Genomic DNA, 23,660 nt, shown 5'->3' with positions numbered 1-23,660 from the left:
TTCCATCTTTGGGTGCCTTTTCATATAGAGGGACTCATGAGGGAAGAGGAGGCTGGGCCTTGCTCTTAGGGGGCAAGTTCCCAGTGGCTGCTGGGCTAGGAGGCCACTTGCAGTAAAGGACAAGCTGAACCAAGTGATCCCTGTTTGGTTCAGAGCAGTTTTAAAACCAGACAACCCAGTTTGAGGGCTGTGAATCAGCACCAGGACTATCTACCATCTTTCCAACAATATGCCTTCCATTAAACTGCATAGGTTGCCTCCTGAGTAGTGAGGAAACATTTGGTTCTATTACAAATAAATATTATCACGTCAACAACATACTTAAGACTGTAGTTCAGTCTCATCTTTCTTAACCAAGAGTGCGGGACCAGGTTACTAAATCTTCTACTTCTTGCTCCCAGTGCTCATCTTCCTGAATCGTATGTATTGATGTAACAAGTTTTTCATACTCAGATGGTGCTGTGGTAGTAAACATATCAAACAAAACAAAGGACAGTTTAGCAAAGAAAGAAAAGCTATATATATGAAAATAAAATTTTCTATAAGGCTTTAATCTTTAAAGCCAAATTTTCATTTACCACTATTTTTATTTCCAGGTTTTCTAAATAAATGATATATAGTCTAATCATGACTTGTGTGATATGTGGTTAGTAATATCTATCCACTGTGTAGCACTAGAAGAAACCAGGTATATTTATGCTACAAAAGATAAAGGCCCAATGATATTTTCATATGTTGAGACTGCAGTAACAGTGAAGACCTGCACTTCCTCCAGTCATGATGTTAGCACTCAGACCCTCCTGCTGCAGATAAACACCCTTCTTTAATATCACCCCCAAATTGTATGTGCAGGGTACTGCCTGGTCTAAGAGTGAAACTGAAATGAAGCTGGTACAAACAAAATAGATGCTGGCCAGACAGGAGCTTGGGAAAATATTTTGGAATGTGAACCAGAAAGGCTGACTAGCTATCGACTCTCCTCCCCACCCTAAAGAAATGCATAGTTTTACAAGGGAGATATCAGCGAGTCCCTTTAGCCGACAGACTTTGCTCCTGTGGAGCGAATACCCCTGACTCAATCCAGCATATATTGCTTGATTGTTCTTTTTACCATAACCTCCGTAAAGATTTATTTGGCAAGCTTTCTTTTTCTCCAGATTTGTCTATTCTGCCACCCTGTTATTATTTATTGAGTGATACTGAGGGGGTGGTTAGTGAGGCTGTGGCAAAATTTCTGGCTGACATCCTTAAATTTAATTCTGACCATGTTTGAATGTATCTGTAAGCTCGGTTTTATTTTGATTTTATCTCCAATGTTTAAATTTTTATATTCTGTGTATTTTTATCTGAATCTATTATGCCATTAAAGGTTTGGTATGGTATGGTATGGCATAGTTTAAAACAATGGGTCTCCCAGGAAAACAGCACCTCACCTTGAATTAACCTCATTCACACCTGATCATGCTTCCCCTCACCTACTCACTTTAATTGCACAATATTCCAACAACCACGTCAGTCTACCCTCAAGCAACATTTTGCCTTCTATCAAGTGCATCTAGCCAGCAGAGTGTATGTGCATGTCTTGGATTCTCTATGCATCCCCAATTGTGTGTGAGCCTCCTCCTTCTCTCCATGAAATGCTGGTCATTTCATTCTGTTGCAGACTTTGTTCTCCAATATCAGTAACTATTGCCTTTCCCTGAATCACTTTTCTTTCCCCACTCCTCCCTTTTATCTTCCTCTTAGATAGTGTGTGTGTTCCCCGTGTGCTTGTACGTATGTTTTTACCTTTTATTATTTTTCAACAAAACACCTGTCTGATTGAATTTTAGTCTGGTTTATTTTGAGAGTTCTTTAAGGGAGTATCCTGGTATACATTGATGGAGATCACAGTTACCCATCTCTTGCTAAGTTAATTTCTCCAATTAATTATTTGACAGCCAATCTGGGTAACAGTGATAGTGGAATTAAGTTGTGGAAACAATCATTTAAGCTAAATATTAGGAAATGAATTCCATATGCATATGAAGACAATGGAATCAGTTGCTTAGAAAATATTATAGTCAATCATTCGCTCAAGCGTTTAATCTGAAGCCTGATAACTATTTGCAAATGATTTATCACAGAAGTTTTCAAATGTCTTTCCAACTGAGAGATCATTTTTCTCTTGATTTCATATTGTCCCACTCAGAGTACTAAGCTATTCCTTGAAGTTTTCACCCCAGACCCTCAATGCACAACTATCCCTAGCAGGTGCCTGAAAGGCACTGCACACAATGTGGAGGAGGAGATTGGATTTATACCTCACCCTTCACTCAGAGCAGGGCCAGTGGGTGAGAGTAGGTGGGGTAGGTGGCTGCCTAGGGCGCTACTCTGCCCTGGGGGCACCACCAGGCACCCTCTTACTCCCCCTTGCCCATGCAGAGCACTCCTCCAAGCCTGCCTTGAAGGCAGGATCGGAGGAGCGCTACACAGTGCAGTACGCTCTTCAGAGGCTTCCTTGGAAGAAAAGCACACTGTTTTAGTGGTGCCTGGCTGCTTTTGGGTTGAAAGTGGCCGAGGGGCACCTTCCCATTGTGCTCATCAGTGCAATGGAAAGGTGCTGTTCAGCCACTTTCAACCCGAAAGTGGCCGGGCATTGCTAAAACAGTGTGCTCTGTAGCGACTTCCAAGAAAGCCTCCAAAGAGCATACTGTAGGGGAAAGCAACAGCGCAGCAGCACTCTTGTGCGTGGCCCATCACTCCTTCATCCCCTGCTAGCCTGGTCTGCGCAATGATGCCAGTTTTGGTGACATCGTCATGCTGCGCGGACTCAATGAGCTCCTCGAGTGGCAGAACCCCTAGTGCCGGGGTTGACTCAGAGTCCCAGAGCAGCTTACAATCTCCTTCCCTTCCTCTCTCCACAGCAGACAGCCTGTGAGATAGGTGGGGCTGTGAGAGCTCTGAGAGAACTGCTCTTGAGAGAAAAGCTCTATGAGAACAGTGATTTGCATAAGGTCACTCAGCAGTTACTTGTGGAGGAGTGGAGACTCAAACCCAGTTCTCCCAGATTAGAGTCTGTGCACCTAACCACTACACCAAACTGGCTCTCCAAATTTGGGAGTGGGGGATAATACCCATAGCCTTTTTCATTCATCCAAATGAAACTATACAACTTTCACCAGTGGAAAGATATAATTTCCACCCTAACAAAACTTTAAGATTGCAGGCAAGAGTTTTAATTTCAGGAAAAGTTCATTATTTTGCTTGCACAGCCAAAGAAGTCAAGGAGAACAAAATTAGCAACTAATGAAAGCATATTGGAAGACAACTATTATATCAACAGTCTATGCCAGCCACACCAAATTTATTACAGTCATTAAGAGGAAGCCAAAACAAAACTCATGTGCTCAATAGTCAAAATATTGGCCAAAGGCCACACTCCGGTGTTTTCCGACCAGCAACAAATGAGAAAAGAATTGAATGCTACACCTGGGAACATTATATATATTGTAGAGCCTCTTTCCAACCTACCTCACAATTTTGTTGTGAGGATAAAGTGGAGGAGAGAAGGATGATGTAAGCCACTTTGGGTCCCCACAGGGGTGAAATGTGGGCATAAATAAATACATTTCTGTCCCTTCTGTTATTGTGCGGCCTGATCACTTTTAAGCTTTTATGCAACACAGTTGCAAGTTGCTTTTGAACGGCAATATTGAAATAGATTGAAAGGGAAATAAATTAGTCTCAATACTGGATCAGAGCTGTGTTTCCATCTAGATAAGCCCTAAAGGACAGGAAAAACCATCTAGATAAGCCCTAGATAAACCCTAAAGGACAGGAAAAACCATCTAGATAAGCCCTAAAGGACAGAGACCAGGACAAGCTCAGCAAAGAATGGAGTTTTCCCTGCTTTCATTGAAATGCTGGGGAAAAAGCAAATTTACCACAAAATAAGTGCAACCTGGGTGGGGGGGGGGAGGTGAAGCCATCTTCAACAAATAAGAACATTTAGGACACAAAACACTGATTATGAGAGTTATCTTGCTATTGTCTTACCTGGAGTTGGAATATTTTCTCTTATTTCAAATATTTTTGGGTTCTTCCGTTTTTCAGTAAGTTCAGAGAGAAGTATTCTATGTCTGAAATGAAACAGAAACTTAATGATGAAAACACTATCAAACCACGTTTTTGGCCATAACCACAAACATGCATGTATTTACTAGCAGACAGAAGTAAGACCTTAAAAGTCACACTGATTCTAGTGACTCTTATTTGCAAGAAATGTTTAGGATAAGGGTGCCAGAATGGTTTAGATTTCTTTCTTACATCGAAAAAGCACCCCATCATGTACGTTGTCATTGTCAGTGACAACTGTACTGCCTTTTTTATGCCTATCAGTAATGTTATAACATCATAACATTGTAAAAGGGCTGGATGTGGAGAACAGCATGGTTGCCGCTATTTCATGATTGTCAGTCCCCTGCTCCTCCTTACTGGCCAATGAAGAGAATGGCTGGCAATCTGGATACACCAATTCATAACTGGATACACCAAACTGGATACACCAATTCATAACAGTGTTATTTAATAATTACAAAACACACTACATGGAAACACTGCGCATGTTGAGTTTCCATGATGATCAAAAATTATATAATTCCATTATTTGTAGATGTTTAAAAGACTTGTCATAGAAAACACATCTGAAGCTACAAGGGAAGAGAAGAGGGTGAAAATGAAGAAACCGTACAAGCAGGGGTGGAATTCTAGCAGGAGCTCCTTTGCATATTAGGCCACATACCCCTGATGCAGCCCATTCTCCAAGAGCTTACAAAAAAGAGCCTTGCAAACTCTTGGAAGATTGGCTACATCAGGGGTGTGTAGCCTAATATACAAAGGAGCTCCTGCTAAAATTCCACCCCTGCATACAAGCATGAGGTGACAAAACCTACCTACCCCCCCACCCCAAAAAAAAGGAAAAAAAGGAAAGGAACTTCATAGATAGGTAAATGCATGGAGAAGGCTACATGAAATGCTACTACCCAGGGCTTTTTTTTTTTTTAGCAGGAATGCACAGGAATGCAGTTCCAGCTGGCTTGGTGTCAATGGGTGTGGCCTGATATACAAATAAGTTCCTGCTGGGCTTTTTTGACCAAAAAAACCCTGCTGCTGTCTGTTTTGTCCCAACATTATAGCGTTGCTATGTTGTAATCAGGGCTTTTTTGAGCAGGAACACACAGAAATGCAGTTCCGGCTGGCTTGGCATCAGGGGATGTGGCCTAATACGCAAATGAGTTCCTGCTGGGGGAGGGGTTTCCTACAAAAAACCCATGTGTGAAACAATGGTGACATCTGTGGGTGTGGCCTAATATGCATATGAGTTCTTGGTTATAATGGAAAAGTTTGTGTTGTAATGCAATCAACATTACGTTTAAATAACTAGCTGATTGTTTAGGGAACAACTTGGGGGTTGGAGGTGGGGTGAACATGCAACTCTGATGACACAAAAGGGTGACAGGAAACAAACTCTGAAATTGGGAATTCCTCATTGGAAAATTGTGAGTTCAGAAGGAAAGAACATTGCAGAAAAAGTGGATTCAGAAAATATGGGGGTAACAGGGCACTAAATTTGGATCTATTCCTGTGGAGATATAAAGTTGTGTGGAAATTTTTACAAATTTTGATTATTTAAGAAAACTAACATGGAGGTTTGCACTTGTGCAGAAATGGCCCCAATTGCACATCTAGTAACACTTAGCTATGGAATCAGCTTAAGCTATGGAAGAGAAAAAAGTGATTTTTTTTTTTTGCCACAGCTGAAGTAGTTTCATTACTCCTATTACACAGAAAGCCTTTTATGGTCTTGGACCCACAAATCTTCAGGTCTGCCATCCCTGCTATCCTCCATCATGACAGCTTCGCATATCTGAGGAAAGCCTTTTGAAGGTGCTACCTTGCAAATGGGTTGGATGGATAGGTGCTCATACACATACATTCTCTATTGTGGCTCCCACCTTATGAAATGAAGGGTCTGAGAAGACTGAGAAGTGCTCACATTTCTTCATTCCACAAAGCATGTAAAACAGAATTGATCAGCAGGGCATTTTTATAAAGGCAATATGGTTATAACAAAATGGCTCAGGAAGGAGCTTTTATAAAGGAAATATGACTGCAGTATCCTCCCCTCACTGTGTTGTTGACTACTTATGTAATACCATTTTCTGTGGGGGGGTTGGGGGGGAGGTGGGCTCCCTCTTGGGTATCCTGCCCCCCCCCCCAGGGAAAGTGTATGCGCAATACATAGCCTCTCCTCTCCCGGTGCAGTGAACGCCGCATGGTCGCTGTCCGGCTATGCCTGGCAGATGGTCACTGCAATGGCCTCTCCTGCATTACTGCATCCATGGCAACACCTTCCCGCTGGTCCCCCTCGTTTCTCACAGAGTTTGCCACGTCATGGTGCGACCGAATGTCCAGCGGTATAACCGGATGGGCAGGCTAGGCTCACCAACCTCGCCAGCCAAGAGAAGGAAAACTCTAACATCAAACCCGGGCAGATAGAGCTCGTTAATGTAACACCTACCACCTGGAGGACTTGCTGCCGGCGTCCCGGCTTAGTGGGCCATGGCAGATGACCCCAAGGTGAAAGGGTGGAGCCAGTACCGCGCACACTGTGCTTCACCTAAAAATTCCTCTGCGCAGGCCTGAAGGGCATATCCACATCCACAACCCACAACACACCAAGTCCTGCAGCGATGGGCAAGGGGCGAAACGGCAGGTGGAAGATGCCACTGGAAGCCGCAGTCCTGATCCTGCATGTAGGCGGTTCAGGGTATTGGTCGCCTGATGCTGACCCGGAGATGAAAGCATTTTTCGGCAGCACCCTGAACGACCAAGCAGCCTTATCTAGGGACAGCACTGCTTGCTCCACACGGAGAGGGGCCTAGAAAAGGTGGCCTAAACAAAGCTCGTCTCCCCCACCCCACTTGGCTAGCCGCAGTCAACGGGCATCCTTACTTGCGGTCAAAAAATAACAACAAAGAAAAGGCATGCACCTGCCTCACAAAGTGTGCAAAAACTAAAGCTTGCATGTTGGAACATCAGAACCATGCTTGACACAGTAGACAGTGGTCGCCCTGAATGACGCTCTGCTCTAGTTGCCCACGAACTTCTCAGGTTGAATATTGACATAGCAGCTCTCAGTGAGGTCCGTTTCCCTGAGGAAGGTAGTCTTCAAGAACATGGTGCCGGCTATACCCTCTACTGGTCGGGTAAGTCAAAAGCTGAGAGCCGCCTTTCTGGCGTTGGCTTCATGGTCAGGAACTCCATTGCCTCCAAACTTGAAAACCTGCCAACAGGTCACTCAGATCGCATCATGTCCATGCGCCTCCCACTTCAAAACAAGCAGCATGCAACACTCTTCAGTGTGTATGCCCCAACCCTTCAAGCAGATCCTGCAGAAAAGAACAAGTTCTATGCTGATCTACGCAACCTCATATGGAAGACCCCTACAGAGGACAAGGTGATCATCCTTGGCAACTTCAATGCCAGAGTAGGTAAAGACTCGGAAGCCTGGAAAGGAGTACTTGGCAAACACGGCATTGGCAACTGCAATGATAATGGGCGCCTCCTGCTAGAATTCTGCACGGAGCACCAGCTCACCATCACCAACACTATATTTCAGCAGAAGAACAGCCTGAAGACAACCTGGATGCACCCATGGTCCAAGCACTGGCACCTTATCGACTACATTCTGGTGCGCCAGAGAGACCTTCGAGATGTCTTACACACCCAAGTAATGCCCAGTGCGGAATGTCATACGGATCATCATCTTGTACGCTGCAATCTCCGTCTTCACTTTAAACCCACACCCAGGAGAGGAGGTATCCCTCGGAGGAAGCTTCAGGTTGGCAGCCTTCAGTCAGCCGAAGTTAAAGCTGCCTTCCAGGCAAAACTCCAGTCAAGAATTGAGGACCCCAGTTGCCCCACAGACCCTTCTCCAGAAGCACTCTGGGAACACCTAAAAACTACCATCCTGTTGATCTCTGAAGAAGTCCTCGGGTTCTCCACAAGGAAGAACAAGGACTGGTTTGACGAGAACAATCAAGAGATCCAAGAATTACTAGCAAAAAAGAGATCTGCTTACCAAGCACATCTTGCTCAGCCCTACTGTCCCGGGAAAAAAACAATCTTTCGCGCTGCATGCAGCAACCTCCAGCGCAAGCTTCGAGAAATTCAGAACGAGTGGTGGACCAAGCTTGCAGAGAGAACCCGGCTGTGTGCAGACACTGGTGATTTAAGAGGGTTCTACGAAGCCCCGAAGGCCGTATATGGTCCATCATATCAGGCTCAGAGTCCCTTGCGTAGTGCAGACGGCAAAGTGCTCCTCACAGACAAGGCATCCATACTGAACCGGTGGTCGGAGTATTTTCAGGTTCTCTTCAGTGCCAACCGCGTAGTTCAAGATTCAGCAATCCACCTCACCCCACTTCAACCAGTGAAAACAGAGTTGGATGAGATCTCTACCCTAGAAGAGACTGTTAAAGCCATCAAGCAACTGAAAAGTGGCAAGGCAGCGGGAGTTGATGGAATCCCACCAGAGATCTGGAAGCATGGGGGCACAGTACTACATAGCGCACTTCACAAAGTACTTGTCACCTGCTGGGAACAAGACAAACTACCACAGGACTTTCGCGATGCAATCATCATCACTCTACACAAGAACAAAGGGAAAAAGTCAGACTGCTCCAACTACCGGAGGATAACCCTGCTCTCCATCGCAGGCAAAATCCTTGCCAGAATACTCCTGAACAGACTGGTGCCCACCATTGCAGAAGAACTCCTCCCAGAGAGCCAGTGCGGCTTCAGAGCTAACAGGAGCACCACCGACATGGTATTTGTTCTCAGGCAGGGAACAGAACAAGGGTCTATATGTGACTTTTGTCGACCTTACCAAAGCTTTCGATACCGTTAGCAGGAAAGGCCTGTGGCAAATTTTGGAACGTTTAGGATGTCCCCCAAGGTTCCTCAGCATGATCATCCAGCTACATGAAGACCAGCGAGGCCAAGTCAGACACTGCAACGACCTCTCGGAGCCCTTCCCAATAGGCACAGGTGTAAAGCAAGGCTGCATTCTCGTGCCAACTCTCTTTACGATCTTCTTTAGCATGATGCTTCAAAGAGCCGCAGTAGATCTAGATGACGACGATGGTGTCTACATCCGCTATCGCACTGATGGCAGCCTGTTCAACCTGAGGTGACTAAAGGCCCACTCCAAGACAATGGAAAAACTTATCCGAGAGCTACTGTTTGCTGATGATGCTGCACTCGTCTCCCACTCGGTATCAGCTCTGCAGCATATGATGTCCTGCTTTGCAGAGGCTGCCAAGCTATTCGGCCTAGAAGTTAGTCTGAAGAAGACAGAAGTTCTCCACCAGCCTGCACCCCGGGAAGATTATCACCCTCCCTGCATCACTGTGGGTGAATTAGTTCTGAAGACAGTCCAGCAGTTCAGCTACCTGGGGTGCATCATCTCCTCAGATGCCAAGATCGACAAGGAGATTGACAACAGGCTGGCAAAGGCAAACCGTGCATTTGGCCGACTGCACACAAGAGTGTGGAGCAACAAGCATCTGAAAAAAGGCACAAAGATCAATGTTTACAAAGCGGTTGTGATGACAACCCTCATCTATGGCTCCAAATCGTGGGTTTTATACCGTCATCACCTGCGACTCCTTGAGCGCTTTCATCAGCGCTGCCTTCGCACTATCCTCAACATCCACTGGAGTGACTTTGTGACCAACACTGAAGTCCTCAAGAGGGCGGAGGTTACAAGCATCGAGGCACTGCTGTTGAAGACGCAGCTGCGCTGGGCAGGGCATATTTCTAGGATGGAAAACCACCGCCTTCCCAAGATTGCTCTGTATGGCGAACTTTACACCGGCCATCGAAATAGAGGGGCACCAAAGAAGAGGTACAAGGACTCCTTGAAGAACTCCCTTGGCACCTGTCGCATCAACCATCACCAGTGGTCTGACCTAGCCTCAGATCGCAAAGCATGGAGGCACACCATCCACCAGGCTGTCTCTTCCTTTGGGAACGCACGCATAGCTGGTCTTGAGGACAAAAGGAGATTGAGGAAGAATCGCACTGCTACAGCACCAACCTCAAATCAGACTTTTCCCTGCAGCCACTGTGGCCGGATCTGCCTGTCCCGCATTGGTCTTGTCAGCCACCAGCGAGCCTGCAGCAGACGTGGACTACTGCACCCTTCTTAAATCTTCGTTCACGAAGTCAAGCCGAGAGAGACCATTTTCTGTATTATTTGACATGGCACATCTAATTTTTTGCTTGTTTCAGATTTCTGTGATCCTAGTCCTATTATATTGCTTATTAGATGTCTCACTGTACTGATACTGACTTTCACTGCATGATCCACCTTGAGTCTAAGTGAGAAAGGCATAATATAAATATAGCAAATAAAATAAATGCAGTCTCTTTGTTGCAGTTTTGCTAGGTTCTTACAAGCTGTGTGTCATGAGCCCTGATAAGGAGGAGCTGGAAGGGTTAACAGACCTGGAAGAGTTGCCAGTCAGTTCCTCAGCTAAACAAACAACAGCTGGCCAATCAATCACTCTCCAGGCACCAGTGTCAGCTGTTGATGATCAATCTCCTCCAAGCTCTCCTCCTTCCATCTTAAGAGTTCGAAACAGGCTCCGGAAAGAACTTTCAGAGCGAAGACATGAGGCATGCTGATGCTTCAGGTCTCTCAGCCGAGTTCTAGCAGTCACTGCCACCCAGGAAGCAGGCTGATTGAGACTCCCATATAGCTCCCACCCAGGGCTGGTAACCTTGTGGAAGCAACAAGTCTATTCTATTTCCTCTGAGAGGGAGTCAGCTCACAAGGACAGCAGACTTCTCTCTCTCCTCCTTCCCCTTCTTATTTGCTAGAGAGGCAGGATGAAGACTGGAAGTTCCAGATGTGCTTTGGGGCTTTGCTTCCCAGAGTGCTTGAGGAAAAACATGCCGAGTTCCTGGGCGATAAGGAGAGTTGAGAGAAAATATTCCCCACTGAGGGAGAAAGAAGAGTAGAGAGTGTTAAGCCCTCATGGAGACCAGAACTCTGGCAGGGCTGTGCTGCATGGTGGCTATTTTGAGTGACCAAGGACAGCCTGTTGGGAAGCTGCAAATCTCTCAAGTGATGTGAAGGGCCAAACTGGCAACTTTTAAAGATTTATTATGCCTACTCTGCTCGAAACAGCTAGTTGGAGTATGTCTTAGAGGAGGGAAATGTATTGCAAGGAAGGTTTCTTTGCTGGCCTATCCACCAAAGATTCTGTATATGCTCAGAAAAGGAAGTTGAATCTGTCAGACACATTCTTTTACATTGTGAGCTCTATTCCAGAGAGAGGCATCAGTTAATATTTCCATTACTCTCTAAATTTAAACCTTTGGGTAATGATCTGAAATTTGCAGATGTGCTACTTTAATACTTATTGGAAGATACTAAAAAGTCTGTAACTCAGGCAGTAGCAAAATATTGTTTTTTAGCCATAAATAAGTGGAAGTTTTTAACAAAGTAGAGATGGTTAGTAATGGCATTTTTGAGATTTAACATTGGTGGAATTTGAATATGAAAATGCTTTTATGTAGTCAGAAATTGTGGTTTGAGACTATAAGATTTTGTATATTGTTATTGTTCGTCAATTGACCATAATTGACCAAAACCTGTTAGTCGCCCTGAGCCCCTTAGGGGAGGGCAAGATATGAATGCAATAAAATAAAATACATAAAAATAATAAATTGGACAGTATGGACAGAGGAGGGAAAATGGAATGCATTTGTTTCAAATGTTTGCTTGGTTAAAAATGTAAATACAAACTTTTCCTTTTCAATAAATGCTGTTTCTTGAAGGCAGTGTTCTCTGGGCCACATAGTTCTCCAACCACTTGGATACACTACTGATTAGCCAGAGGAGGCCCCAGATTGGGACAGAAGTGGTCAAGGAACCTGTTGCCAATCCTCCAGGGGGGAGCCCCCCAAAAGGAAGTTTGTAGCTGTATTAACCAGGTGCTGGGTAACAGGAGACCAGAGGAGGCACCCCAGAGGAAGACCCCAAAAGGACAGTGGTGGCAGCAATATCCTAAGTGTCAGGAAGTGGAATAGCTCCCTCCAGGAGTTGGCAATCCAACAGAGGGTATGAGCAGAACTGGGTCTGCAAGGAAAAGCAGGCAGGCTCCACCACAACCTGTATAAATAGTGATGCACATTGAAAAGCCTAGATATATTGATATATAAATCTTGCCCCCATTAGCTTGAACTTTTCCCTCAAAGACTATTTTGTCTCTTAATGTCCTTCCAAAAATTATGATGGGACATATTACTGCACACAATGACATTATGTTGAAACTGCAAAGAAATACCTGAGTGAAATTTTTTAGGATAGAGATGTTAGAAGCAAAAGAATCTGTGAGTTCTTAGGAGGTTTTTCCTACTAACACTGTTATCTTGGGTGCAGATTCCTGACGCAGGCAGTAGAGCCATGGTGAAATGATCTTTAAATGAACAATAAATATTTAGCATACCCATTTGAAAAGACTTATTACAAAGGTAGGTAAATTGGTGTCTTAGTCCTTCAAAGGCAATACACTGGGTTTTTGTTTTGTTTTTAAAAAGAAAGGATTCAGAGAATTGCAGGGCATTGCTGTGGAGGGAAGAGGTAATCTTTCAGTTCTCTTCTGCTAAACAGGCCACCATAAACATTTTTGTGACTGTGTAAGTGCTTATTCTACTCTATTCTGTATAGGGAAAAACACCTATTTTAAAATATTATTCTGCATAGAATAGTGTGAGACTGAATCCTGTATCACTAGTGAGGTTACCAGACACTATGAAACAAATAGCTATTAAAGAGGGCATTTTTTGTAGAAAAAGCCCAGAAGGAACTCATTTGCATATTAGGCCACACCCCCTAGCCACCCTGGATTGCCCTATCCATAGAAACACCCTCCCGCCCTATCCCCATTCCTATTCTTCCTGGATCTGGTGGAAGATGAGCATCTTTCTTGGTGTCCAGGCAAAAGGGAGGACTAGCCAGTTTACAGCTCAATGCCTTTAAGGCTGCCCTGATGTTAATACAAACATTAAGCCCCTACTAAAGTCAGTGAACCAGCTTAACTTTGCCTGGTGATGGTAGCAGCACAACCATTATCATCACCATTCAAAATATCACTGAAATGGATCAGACCTTCAGTTTCATGTCTGACAAAGGGGAGACAAACTAGAACTTCTATTTCATGTCTGACAAAGGGGAGCTGGGAGGATTCCGGGATGTGTCTCCCCCGAAGCTCTGGTGATTCTCAAAGGAACTCCTGGACTCAAAGCTGGCTCTCCCCCTGTAGCTCAGCACAGCCATCCTCTTCGTAAATCACCTCCAGCTTCTTTCCCTGCAGGCTGGGTCTCTTGGGATGTGGCAGTTCAGCTGGGAAGCAGGTGGGGATCCTGGTTGTGGGGTCATGAAAGGCTATAATTTATATTTGGCAGCTCCCTCCAAAGACACTCCAAACAGGCCAAGCCAGACAGCTGCTCCCCCTCTGAGGCCCCTGTGCACTGAGCTTTGCTGAGATCACACTTGCGAGCTCCTCTGCAGTTGTCCCATGCCTACAGAGCCTGGCTAGAGATGCCAGCCAGCCTCCAGGTGGGACGTGGGGATCCCCTAGGATTTTAGTTCCTCTCCAGACTACAGAGAGCAGTCCCCCTGGAGACAGTAGCCACTTCGTAGGCATCCCATCCCACCTGCCCTCCCCAGGAAGTTCCATCATCAAATCTCCAGGAGTTCCCACCCAGCTGGGACCTGGCACTCCTACCCACCCCCCACACTACTGAGCTTCCAAAAAAGGCTCGACTAAATAGCTCCTTAGTGGACAGATCCTGCCAGATGCTTCTAAGGTTCATGTTCCCTTTCCCAAAACCATTCTGCATGGAGTTCTAAAGACACTCCATTGTCTTTGTAAATTGGGTAGGGTTGCCACATCTGCTTGAGAAATTCCAGGATATTTGGGGGTGGAGGGCGGGGTTAGGGGAGGGGCCTCAGCAGTGTATAATACAGTGGAGTCCAACACAGCTATTTTCTCCAAAGGAATTGATCTCTGTAGACTGGAAATCAGTTGTAATGCCAGATCTCCAGGCCCCACCTGGATGTTGCCAACCTTAGAATGTAAGCAGCTGTCGGGGGTAAAATGGGAGGGGGGAGTAGGCAAAGTTGCTCAGTCCCTAGAAGAAGGGGAGACACATATCCCCTCCATACCACACTCAGTTCCATTATGGAAAAAGGTGAGACAGCCAACAAATAATAACCCCACATTTTCATTATTCAGATGTATGGAGCCAATAGTAATAATTGCAATAATAAGCTTGAAGTCATCTCTGTGCCTACATAGAGAGCCGGCTTCACTCAGTTCACACGTGTTGCGTGTTAACTCCAAAGGTAACATGTGAATGGTCCACTCCAACAACCCAGAGCAGGCAGCAGAAGTCTTGGGGTGAAGGGGGACTCCCCCTTCTGAGGCTGCAGAGGGCACCTGTGATGCCTTTGAGAGGAGGGGGGTATTTGTGATCAGGCCAGCTGGCAGAAGTGATGCAAATTCCCTCTCTCCCCCACTTTCCCCCGGCCCTACCTTCTCCAGGTTGCAGTCCTGTGAGGTGGCATTGGCAGCAGTTGAAGTGGACAGCTCCTCCTTGCTGTCAGAGTGGTTGGGGCCGGCGGGGTCCACGGTGTTCTCAGTAGTAGTGTTTGTCTTAGTGATGGCCCACCAGTTGGAGGGAGGGACCCCCTACCCCCCAAATCCGACCCAACAGCACTCTCTATGACAATGCTTGCAAGACTGTCGCCGCTGGTTTGAACAAGGGAAATGCACGAGCCTGAAGAAACTTCTGTTTTAAAAGTGGGACTTCTCCATGATGGTGGCCCTCAAGGCCCTGCCTGAACTGGGAGCAAGGCAGGAAACCTTTTTTTGAGCTGAAGCCCTGGACAAGCCAGCAGGAACAGTGTTCCAGGGCATTCTGGCTCAACCCCCCCCCCCCCTGCTATTAAGTCACAAATATTGGCACACACAAATAAAGACAACCTAAAGAAATTGTGGTAGTGCCACTGAAATGGGAGAGGAGGAAAATCATGCTACCAGAATATGCTTTTTAAAATGCTGTTCATACAAAAAAATTTCATTGGCTGTCAAGACATAACAACCAGGGTTCCAAGGCTCTCCTTATTAATAATCTGTTAAAACCTTTAATTTTCCTCCATTACAACAAAAACGAACTTTCTACTAAACTCAAATCTCAAATATATTCTCATTCATCCACAAGGGGGCATAAATGTTTTAAATTTCTACAAAAAACTAGGTTTCTTTCTTTAGAACTACATACTTAGGACAATTCATTGAGCATTACAAGGATAACCTTCTGAATAGACTGTAGGAAAGTAGGAGAATAAAAAGTGTCTAAATGCAATTCTACTAGTTATTAAAGACTGAATTGTAATGTTCTTGGCTATGCTAAATCTATTTCAGTGAAAAGGTAAAGCAATTTATTTTAAAAAATAAAGTTATAGCAAGTGGGCTAGAGGAAAGCCCTGTATGTTGCAAAGTATGTCTATGTCCAGTCTGTGTCTGTGCTCTGAGATGTATCCTTACTCTGCACACACACTGAAGCAGAAGCTGGGAGACAGCTGAGACCCAGTTGAGATAAAGTATAAATTTTGACTCAAATACTGGCGGGTGACTGCAGTGATCATACATAGGAAACCTCCACATTGTCCTCATTTGGAACCAGTGAAAAATGAACTAACTGCTACTGTACAACAGACAATAGACCAAAGAAGTGTAGGCCCATGATACTTGCAGGGGGAATCCCTCCCCCACTTTGTTGCTGCACCCATGCCCAGTACAACTCCCAAGCCTGTGGCTCTGCCAATGGTGGGCTTGGCACAATTCCCAGGCTGTGCTGCTGGCAGCAGCATGCATAGCACAGGCTGGGCAGGCTCCACCAGGCCCAGCCTCCACTGGACCTAGCACAGTATCTGGGCTATACAGCTGCCACCAACAGATCCAGCGCAGAGCCCTGTGTTGCACCCCCACTGCTGCTGGATCCAGTGTGGCTCCCCAGCACCACTGCTGCCCACCAAAGGTAAGTGCATTCTCTATGCTTGTGCAGAGGATATTACTTTACTTCTGGGGGATTTCAACCCCCTCCATGTATTTTTTTTAAATGTGCAGATTTTTCTGCTTCTTCAGGCGCCCTGCAGCTGCTTGACGCATGGGGAAGCCAAATAGGCAGGAACTGTCCCAAACCTCCCATGGGTGGTTCGGGAAGTTCAGGGACAGTTCGTGGGAGGTATGGTTCTGAACCAAACCACAAACTAGCCTGATTCATGCATGAATTGTGGTTCATGGTTCAGTTCATGCCCATCCCTACTCCAGACTATAGAGAATAGTTCCCCTGAGGACAGTGATAGATTCAGAGGGCAGTGCCTATGGCAACACATCCCTGCTGAGCTCCTTCCCCTTCCCAAATTCTGCCCTTCCCAAATCTCTAGGCATTTCCCAACTCAGAGCTGACAAACCTAGGTTCTGTACATATGAAGTTTCCTTATGGATAGTACTGTGGTCCATCTAGACTAGAGGCTTCTAGGCTTGACAGAAATGCTTAGCACAAAGAATATCAAAATATGATAAAGAGTTAATATTCTAGAGATGTTGCAGGAAATGTTCCAAATATTTAAGATTAGGTCAATAGTAATACGATCCTAAAAAGAGTTATACGCTTCTAAGACCACTGAATTCCTGCTTAGGATGGACTGTAACTGAGTGTGTGCAAATGCTACACAGCATTTTGTATATTAGATTGTCTGCTGGCACATGAAGCAGAAAAGATTGCAGAACTACTCTGTAAAAAGCAGGAATTTAAGGTCAAACTAGATATAATGGCTTCCTTGTGCCCAACACCATTTTAAAGTAATCTAGAAATGCCATGAGGGGCCAGTCCTGATTGGCCTGCAGAAGAATACTCCTGTCCACCCCAATGCTCCTTCAACTGCTGACACAGCCACAAAGGGGGGGAGGAGCTGTTTCAGCACTTGACAATGTGTGTGTGTGTGTGGAACAAGAGTGCTTTGGGCCACCATACTTCCTGCCCCATATATAAACCTATGTATGAAATAATTAAGTGGTCAGGACTGAGCCCTAACAGCATTTTTAAATCACTTTAAAATGGCAGCAGAATTCCTATGGCAGGCATGTGAATGACATCAAGTCTAGTTTCTACCTTACAAGCTGATAAATAAACATATTAATAGCCCTTGCCCTCAGTAATTTATGAAGCATCATCATGTGTGAAAACAGATAACTGCTGAAGATGAAAACATTTCCCAAGGCTACTGTAATTACAAAGACACACCGTTACTTGTAGACTTCAACCACTTCAGGAGCTTAAAGATCACAATATGGTTACAGCCTCTAAATTGTTTGAACTGCTAGGGTAGAAATTAACACACACACACACACACACTGGTGAATCATTTCCACCACAATTTACAGAACAAAATGTTTCTTAAAAAGAAAATAGGCTTGATAAATGATACTAACAAGATTTATGAATTTAACTTTTATCAGACTAATTTTTTACAACTTGAGCCTCACAAAACATCACAAGAAAGGTGACCAGTATGGACTAACAATCCCCACTCCATTTTCCTATCCAGGATTTAATACACCAAATGAGGGGCTGTGGCTCAGTGCTTGAGTATCTGCTTTTCAAGCAACAGATCTACGGTTCAGCTCCTGGCATATCAACTTAAAGGGATCATGTAGCAGGTAATGTGAAAGCCCCATTGAGAACCATTGCAGGTCAAAGCAGACAATGCTGATAGACCAGTAAGGCAAATTCATGTGCTTTTATGTGCTCTCAGGCAGGCTGATCCTCCCTCCCCCTCTTCTACCACTTTCTCCCTTTAATTAACATATAGCTATTTTCAACATTCCATCCCTTCTAGAGCATTTCAGTTCTCATCCATGCTGTTCTTTGAGGTTTTCATTTCATATGGTTCTACATTTCTCAGGACTCCCCTGAGTAGTTAAATTACCTCATACCTTGCCTGTTGGCGTCCTTGAGTTGCTGCTTTTGTTATCATAATGGGGACCAGCTGCTTTACTATTTGATGTAGTGACAGGCTGGGGGCCTGTGAAGAACTGAAGGCGGCAACCATTTGGAAACTTCCCCCTCCCAATTTATTTAGACTTTTCTAAGTTGATAGGGGCTTCAGCAGGCTGATTTCTTCCATTCTTTTTTTCCTCTTTAAGCTCACTCAACATTTTATTTTTCTGGAACATATTTAGTCCCCAATAAGTTGGTTTTTAAGGTTCTTTTCTCCTTTGGTTAATATACAAAATCATACTTTCCTGCATGGGGTACCCCCCCCAAATAGATCTCTAGCTTATCTAAAGATGACCCTGTGGTTTGCTACTTTCATCATCCCCACATGGAACAGCTAGTCTACTATTAGAATAATGGGTGGCTACAATTTTGAAATTATGGCTTTCAGGCTGTTCTTTCTTTCCTGCCCAAAGCTCTAAAAAGGCAATATGCAGATATTAAAAGTAAATAGCTGGATCCGGCACAAAACCTCTGCAGATTAAAGTAATTTTCATCAGTGGAGTGATGTTTCGTCCTTTCCGCCTTCCATTGCAGCCCCAAATGCCACCCCCAAAGAGCTGCTGCTGAGGGACAGGAAGCCCCAGGAACAGCATGAAAGAGTAATCAGAAGTCTGCCATGAGAGGAATGGAAATCAGCAAAAATTGCTGCCCAGTTTTGTCAGATAAAATTTTCTTCTAGATCCAACACCTTACTTGCAACTCAGAGAATATTGTGAGACAAAGAACTTGGAATTCAAAACCAGTATCACAAATAGGAACTTTGTTTTTGGACTGATTTCACATTGCCATTTCTGTTGCTGCAGGCTGAAGAATCATGAAATACTCTTGATTTTTTAAAATACATTTCCTAATACTATTTTCTAACATATATACTCAGTAATAAGTCTGCAAATCTGTGATGCACAAGCAACATTTGAACCCCCACTCTGTCATGGAAACTCACTGGGTAACCATGGGCATACTCTCTCAGCCTAACCTAACTTACATTACAGGGTAGTTGTGAAGATAAAATGGAGAAGAATGATGTAAGCTGCTTTGGGTTCACATTGGAGAGAAAGACAAGGCATAAACAAATTAAATAAAAATAAACATTCAATATGTGGTCATTAGACATATTTGTCTGGATTGACAAACTGAGTGCCCTACTGACTTTTCAGAATTCAACCAACACTACTAAGACAATCCGTGATGATGGAGAGTTCAGATAATCATTATCTCAAGCAAAGAAACCATCAGTGTTGTTTCAGTACTCTTTCTTTACACATAATGACTGTGAGACTCAGTCCTTTGACTGTCCAACTAACCATTTTGAAAATGGTTATCTCTTACCACCAGATGGCAGTAAAAGATGATCATTTTCACAACCAAGGATTTAGGTGTAAGACAAAAAAATCATAGTGATTTCTTGCATATTTCTATGAAATTAGCATGAGAATTCTGTTCCTATTGACAGCAAAGACTGCTTTCTCAAACAGATCCAAACAGTTTGCACTATAGTGAAAAATGGACATATAGGTCAAAAAGGACATTCCCAGTTTTTTTGGAATGCTTTCTTGGGTCACGTAGGACACTGTGGTTCTACATAATGAAGCAATTATCAAATATATAAAACAAAGAACTTCTGTTAGGAGAAATAAAACAAGGAAGTTGTGTCAAAGAAAAATTAACCTTATATTCTTGGAGTTTCTTCAGAAAGAAAAATAAACTCATTTAATTCAAGGTTTTGCTTTTCTTCAACTTAAACCTATAATTAGGTCTTCTTAGGGCTGCCCAGAGGTTTCTTTGAACCCACAGCAAAGATACCAGGTGACGTGACCTTCTCTGCCCCATATATAAACATATTTATGAAATAATTAGTTGTAATTTCTTGTACTATATTTTAAAAACAAATTAAAGATATATGTCATGTAAAACAGACTATTTCATGTGGCTATAATTCACATGGCATGATTTTATTCATAACCATATTCAGACTTAATTCTTTGCTCTGAGGTCAGAGATACAGAGGTAAACACATGCTGCTCTGTCCCCAAAGTAAGTCTCAAATCAGACCAAAAGCTTGCTCTGTGATTAGGAATACAAAAGCACTCCCATACAATCCCAGAAGAGCTGATTTCTATGTACTTATGTGAAACAAAGGAACTATCTTCACTCCCAAACTGAAAAAACAGGTACCAACTAAGCAGGCTATTTAACATATAAGGACAATCAGAGGGATACACAGGCTAAGAAAGCAAACATTTATTTGTCAGGGTTAAGCAGCTGTGTGGCTTGAGTGTAGGGTTGCCAAGTCCAATTCAAGAAATATCTGGGGACTTGGGATCTGGGAGTATCTCCAGAGCCCCAGATACTCCCAGATCAATTCTCCGTTATACCCTATGGGAATCTATCTCTATAGGGAATAATTAAGTGCCCAGCAGACATTCCCCTCTCCCCGCCCCCCGTTTCTGACGACTCTGAAGCAGGGGAGGGCCTGCTCCCACCAGGGGATTGGCATCTCTACTCACGAGTTGCTGAACTTCCAACTTCTTCAAAGCGGAGACTGAAGCCTCAGGAGGTGGAAAGGCACATGGTGGCTGTGGGGGCGGGGCTTCCCCCCACCAGCCAGTTGGCTGGGAGTGTGAAGGAGCCTGGGAAAGTGGGAGAACCCCTGCTGGGACCTGGGGATTGGCAAGCTACTTGAGTGTGACCCAAATAAATAGGCAATTGTATTTATTTTGCAGTATTTTCTTAGTAAGTAGTAAATGTATTTATTTAGGGATTTAATACACCACCTCTCCAGAATCTGACTCAAGGTGGCTTACAGGTTTAAACAATATCATAAAACTACAAAAAAACCAACAACAACCCACAACACTAAATTATAATATAAGCTAGAGACATAAAAACAGCATTAAAAGCCATGGAACATTCTAAAAATAACAAAACTCTCTGCAGGTTTAGTTCCCCTCCTAAAACTCATAATTGCATGCTAGAACACTGCTTCAAATTTTCATCACTGAAACTTTTGCAGACAGACATGAGGCAGATAGCAATAGGTGTGTGCATAGACCAGAACCTGGAATGATCAAACTGTTACCCAGAAGATAAAAGCAAGAAGTGGGTTGCATATCCTACTAATCATATAGATCTATACATCCTGAATGTCCCCTCAATGATCTCTACTCTTCACTTTGACATCTCGCTGCTTTGTAAACAATAGGGCTATTTGATAGGGACTACCTATAGCCCTGCCATTAAGCTTTTGAGTTGCACTGGGAACTGTGAGGTGGCTATGGTTTTACTCTGATCTGAAGCACAGGACAAACTAAGGCATATCATACAGCAAGAATGAGAATGAGACAAATCACAGATATTAGGTTGTCAGCCAGTGAGCTCCACAACTTTGCAAAAGCTGTTATATCATAGCTGACACAAAATAAGCAGAATCTGCCAAGGAAGATGTTTGGATCATATCTAAGTTGCACTTTGGGGAGATGCAGATCTTGCTATATAGGATTTCAAGGATAGGGCTCTATGTAATATGATTTTATGAGATAATGAAAAACACACATTTAGATTCACTGTTGACACTCTCACACTGACACGGTTATTCAGAAGTACATAAATAAGAAATAAAGAAATACTTTTCGCCCTTTCTCACAATACAAGAACTCGTGGGCATTCGATGAAATTGCTGAGCAGAAAGGTTAAAACGGATAAAAGGAAGTACTTCTTCACCCAAAGGGTGATTAACATGTGGAATTCACTGCCACAGGAGGTGGTGGCGGCCACAAGCATAGCCACCTTCAAGAGGAGGTTAGATAAAAATATGGAGCAGAGAGGTCCATCAGTGGCTATTAGCCACAGTGTGTGTGTGTGTGTGTGTGTGTGTATATATATATATATTTGGCCGCTGTGTGACACAGAATGTTGGACTGGATGGGCCATTGGCCTGATCTAACATGGCTTCTCTTATGTTCTTACACCAGGTTTTGTTTTGGTTTTTTTGGTAGTAGGAACTCCTTTGCATATTAGGTCACACACCCCTGATGCAGCCAAACCTTCTAGAGCTTACAGCAGGCCCTGTACTAAGAGCCCTGTAAACTCTTGTAGGACTGGCTATATCAGGGAGGTATGGCCTAATATGCAAACAAGTTCCTGCTACAAAAAAAGCCCTGTATAACACTAAAGTATTATAATTCTTCCTGAGTCATTCATTGGGGGTGTGTAGAGTCTGAACTTCTATGAGATACTTACATATCTGCATCCCATTCACCTTTATTCACATTTGCTGCCATCCATTCATACTGGTTTGCTATGAAGTCTGGGTCGTCAAACACTAGCATGACAAATGCAATAATTTTTCATTAAAATAATATAAAAATTTGGAAATATGAAATACCGGTAGAACAGTTCTGCATCCTGTTTGTTCTTTCCAGCTGAAGGGCACTTTTAAAAGATTTCATTGAGAAGCATATTGATACAAAACAATCCTAAAAGTAGAAAAGGTGTACAGTGGGTGTCAGCTGCAGAGCAGCTACTAGGTAACACTGGGAAGTTATGGGCAGCTGAAGGCAAATAGCACTCCACTCTTTCCTCCTGCCATTTTATGCTGTGCAACATTTCTCCCTTTTCATTTAAGGAAGGGCTGAAGCAAGAGGTCATTTTTTTCCAGAACTAGTGACAGCATCAGCATATTTTAGCTATGCTTGAATTGCCTCCAAATTTGCCTTTTTTACAGAAACATTTTCTGATGAAGAAATTATTTTGAAATGTTAGCAGCAAATCACAAGTTCCACTTATCACTTCATATTGGATAATGGAACAGTTTTTAATAGGCCTGACAGGAACTCTTCATAAATTTTCTTTAGCTTAAAGTCACAAGTGGATAGATTCTTCTCTATATATTTATATATTTTAATATATTTAAATACTAATTGCCACAAATGAGCAATCCCACCTGCTCCATTAAAAAAATTCTTTCATATATGATCTTAATATTAATCAACCTATATTTGTGGCTGATTCATTATTATCTTGCATGAAACTCTGCCCAAAGGTCAAAAGTAGCACTCAAGCTTTGTATGAAGGTCTCAAAACTGCGTATAAGGTAGCTTAATGTTCACATACAGTCTGTGCAAGCCTGGGGGGAGGCATATAGTACCAGAGTAATGAGTTTACTATTGACTGTGGTCAGATCTATATCAAATTGAAAAGGAGGCTGCTCCTTAGACAAACTGTGAACCAAGCTCTCTAATACCTCTTGACTTTGAGAATGCAGTGCGCTTATGTAAGAGGGACATTTGTCGAGCTCAGTTGCAGTGGTAGAAATTGAGTTAACTCTAAATCAGTTTTATGAGAAAAAAACATTGAGCCTTTCTGATTTTTTGAGTGGCATCTAGAAACGAAGTATACCAAAAATATTCACATCACTTACTGATTTCTCACAGTATTGTAAACATTTATGTCTTCATGTCTTGTGTGTCAGGAAT

General features: G+C 43.6%; 1 protein-coding gene across 1 annotated transcript in view; it reads right to left on the bottom strand.

Annotated features, from left to right (window-relative positions):
• Positions 1 to 265: 265 nt before the first annotated feature.
• The window catches only part of UBE2U (ubiquitin conjugating enzyme E2 U), a 40,084-nt gene continuing 16,689 nt past the window's right edge, over positions 266 to 23,660 (bottom strand). Inside the window, exons 8-10 of the mRNA XM_060233331.1 lie at positions 22,426 to 22,507; positions 4,039 to 4,121; positions 266 to 459 (exon numbers count right to left, since the gene is read on the bottom strand). Of these exons, the coding sequence (XP_060089314.1) occupies positions 350 to 459; positions 4,039 to 4,121; positions 22,426 to 22,507 (275 nt within the window). The 3' untranslated portion in view covers positions 266 to 349. The remainder of the gene's footprint in view (positions 460 to 4,038; positions 4,122 to 22,425; positions 22,508 to 23,660) is intronic.

This window comes from Heteronotia binoei, chromosome 2 (assembly GCF_032191835.1).
Source record: "Heteronotia binoei isolate CCM8104 ecotype False Entrance Well chromosome 2, APGP_CSIRO_Hbin_v1, whole genome shotgun sequence".
Lineage (NCBI taxonomy): Eukaryota > Metazoa > Chordata > Lepidosauria > Squamata > Gekkonidae > Heteronotia > Heteronotia binoei.
Note: the sequence above shows the minus strand (reverse complement) of the source record. Positions and strands in the feature narration are given on the sequence as shown.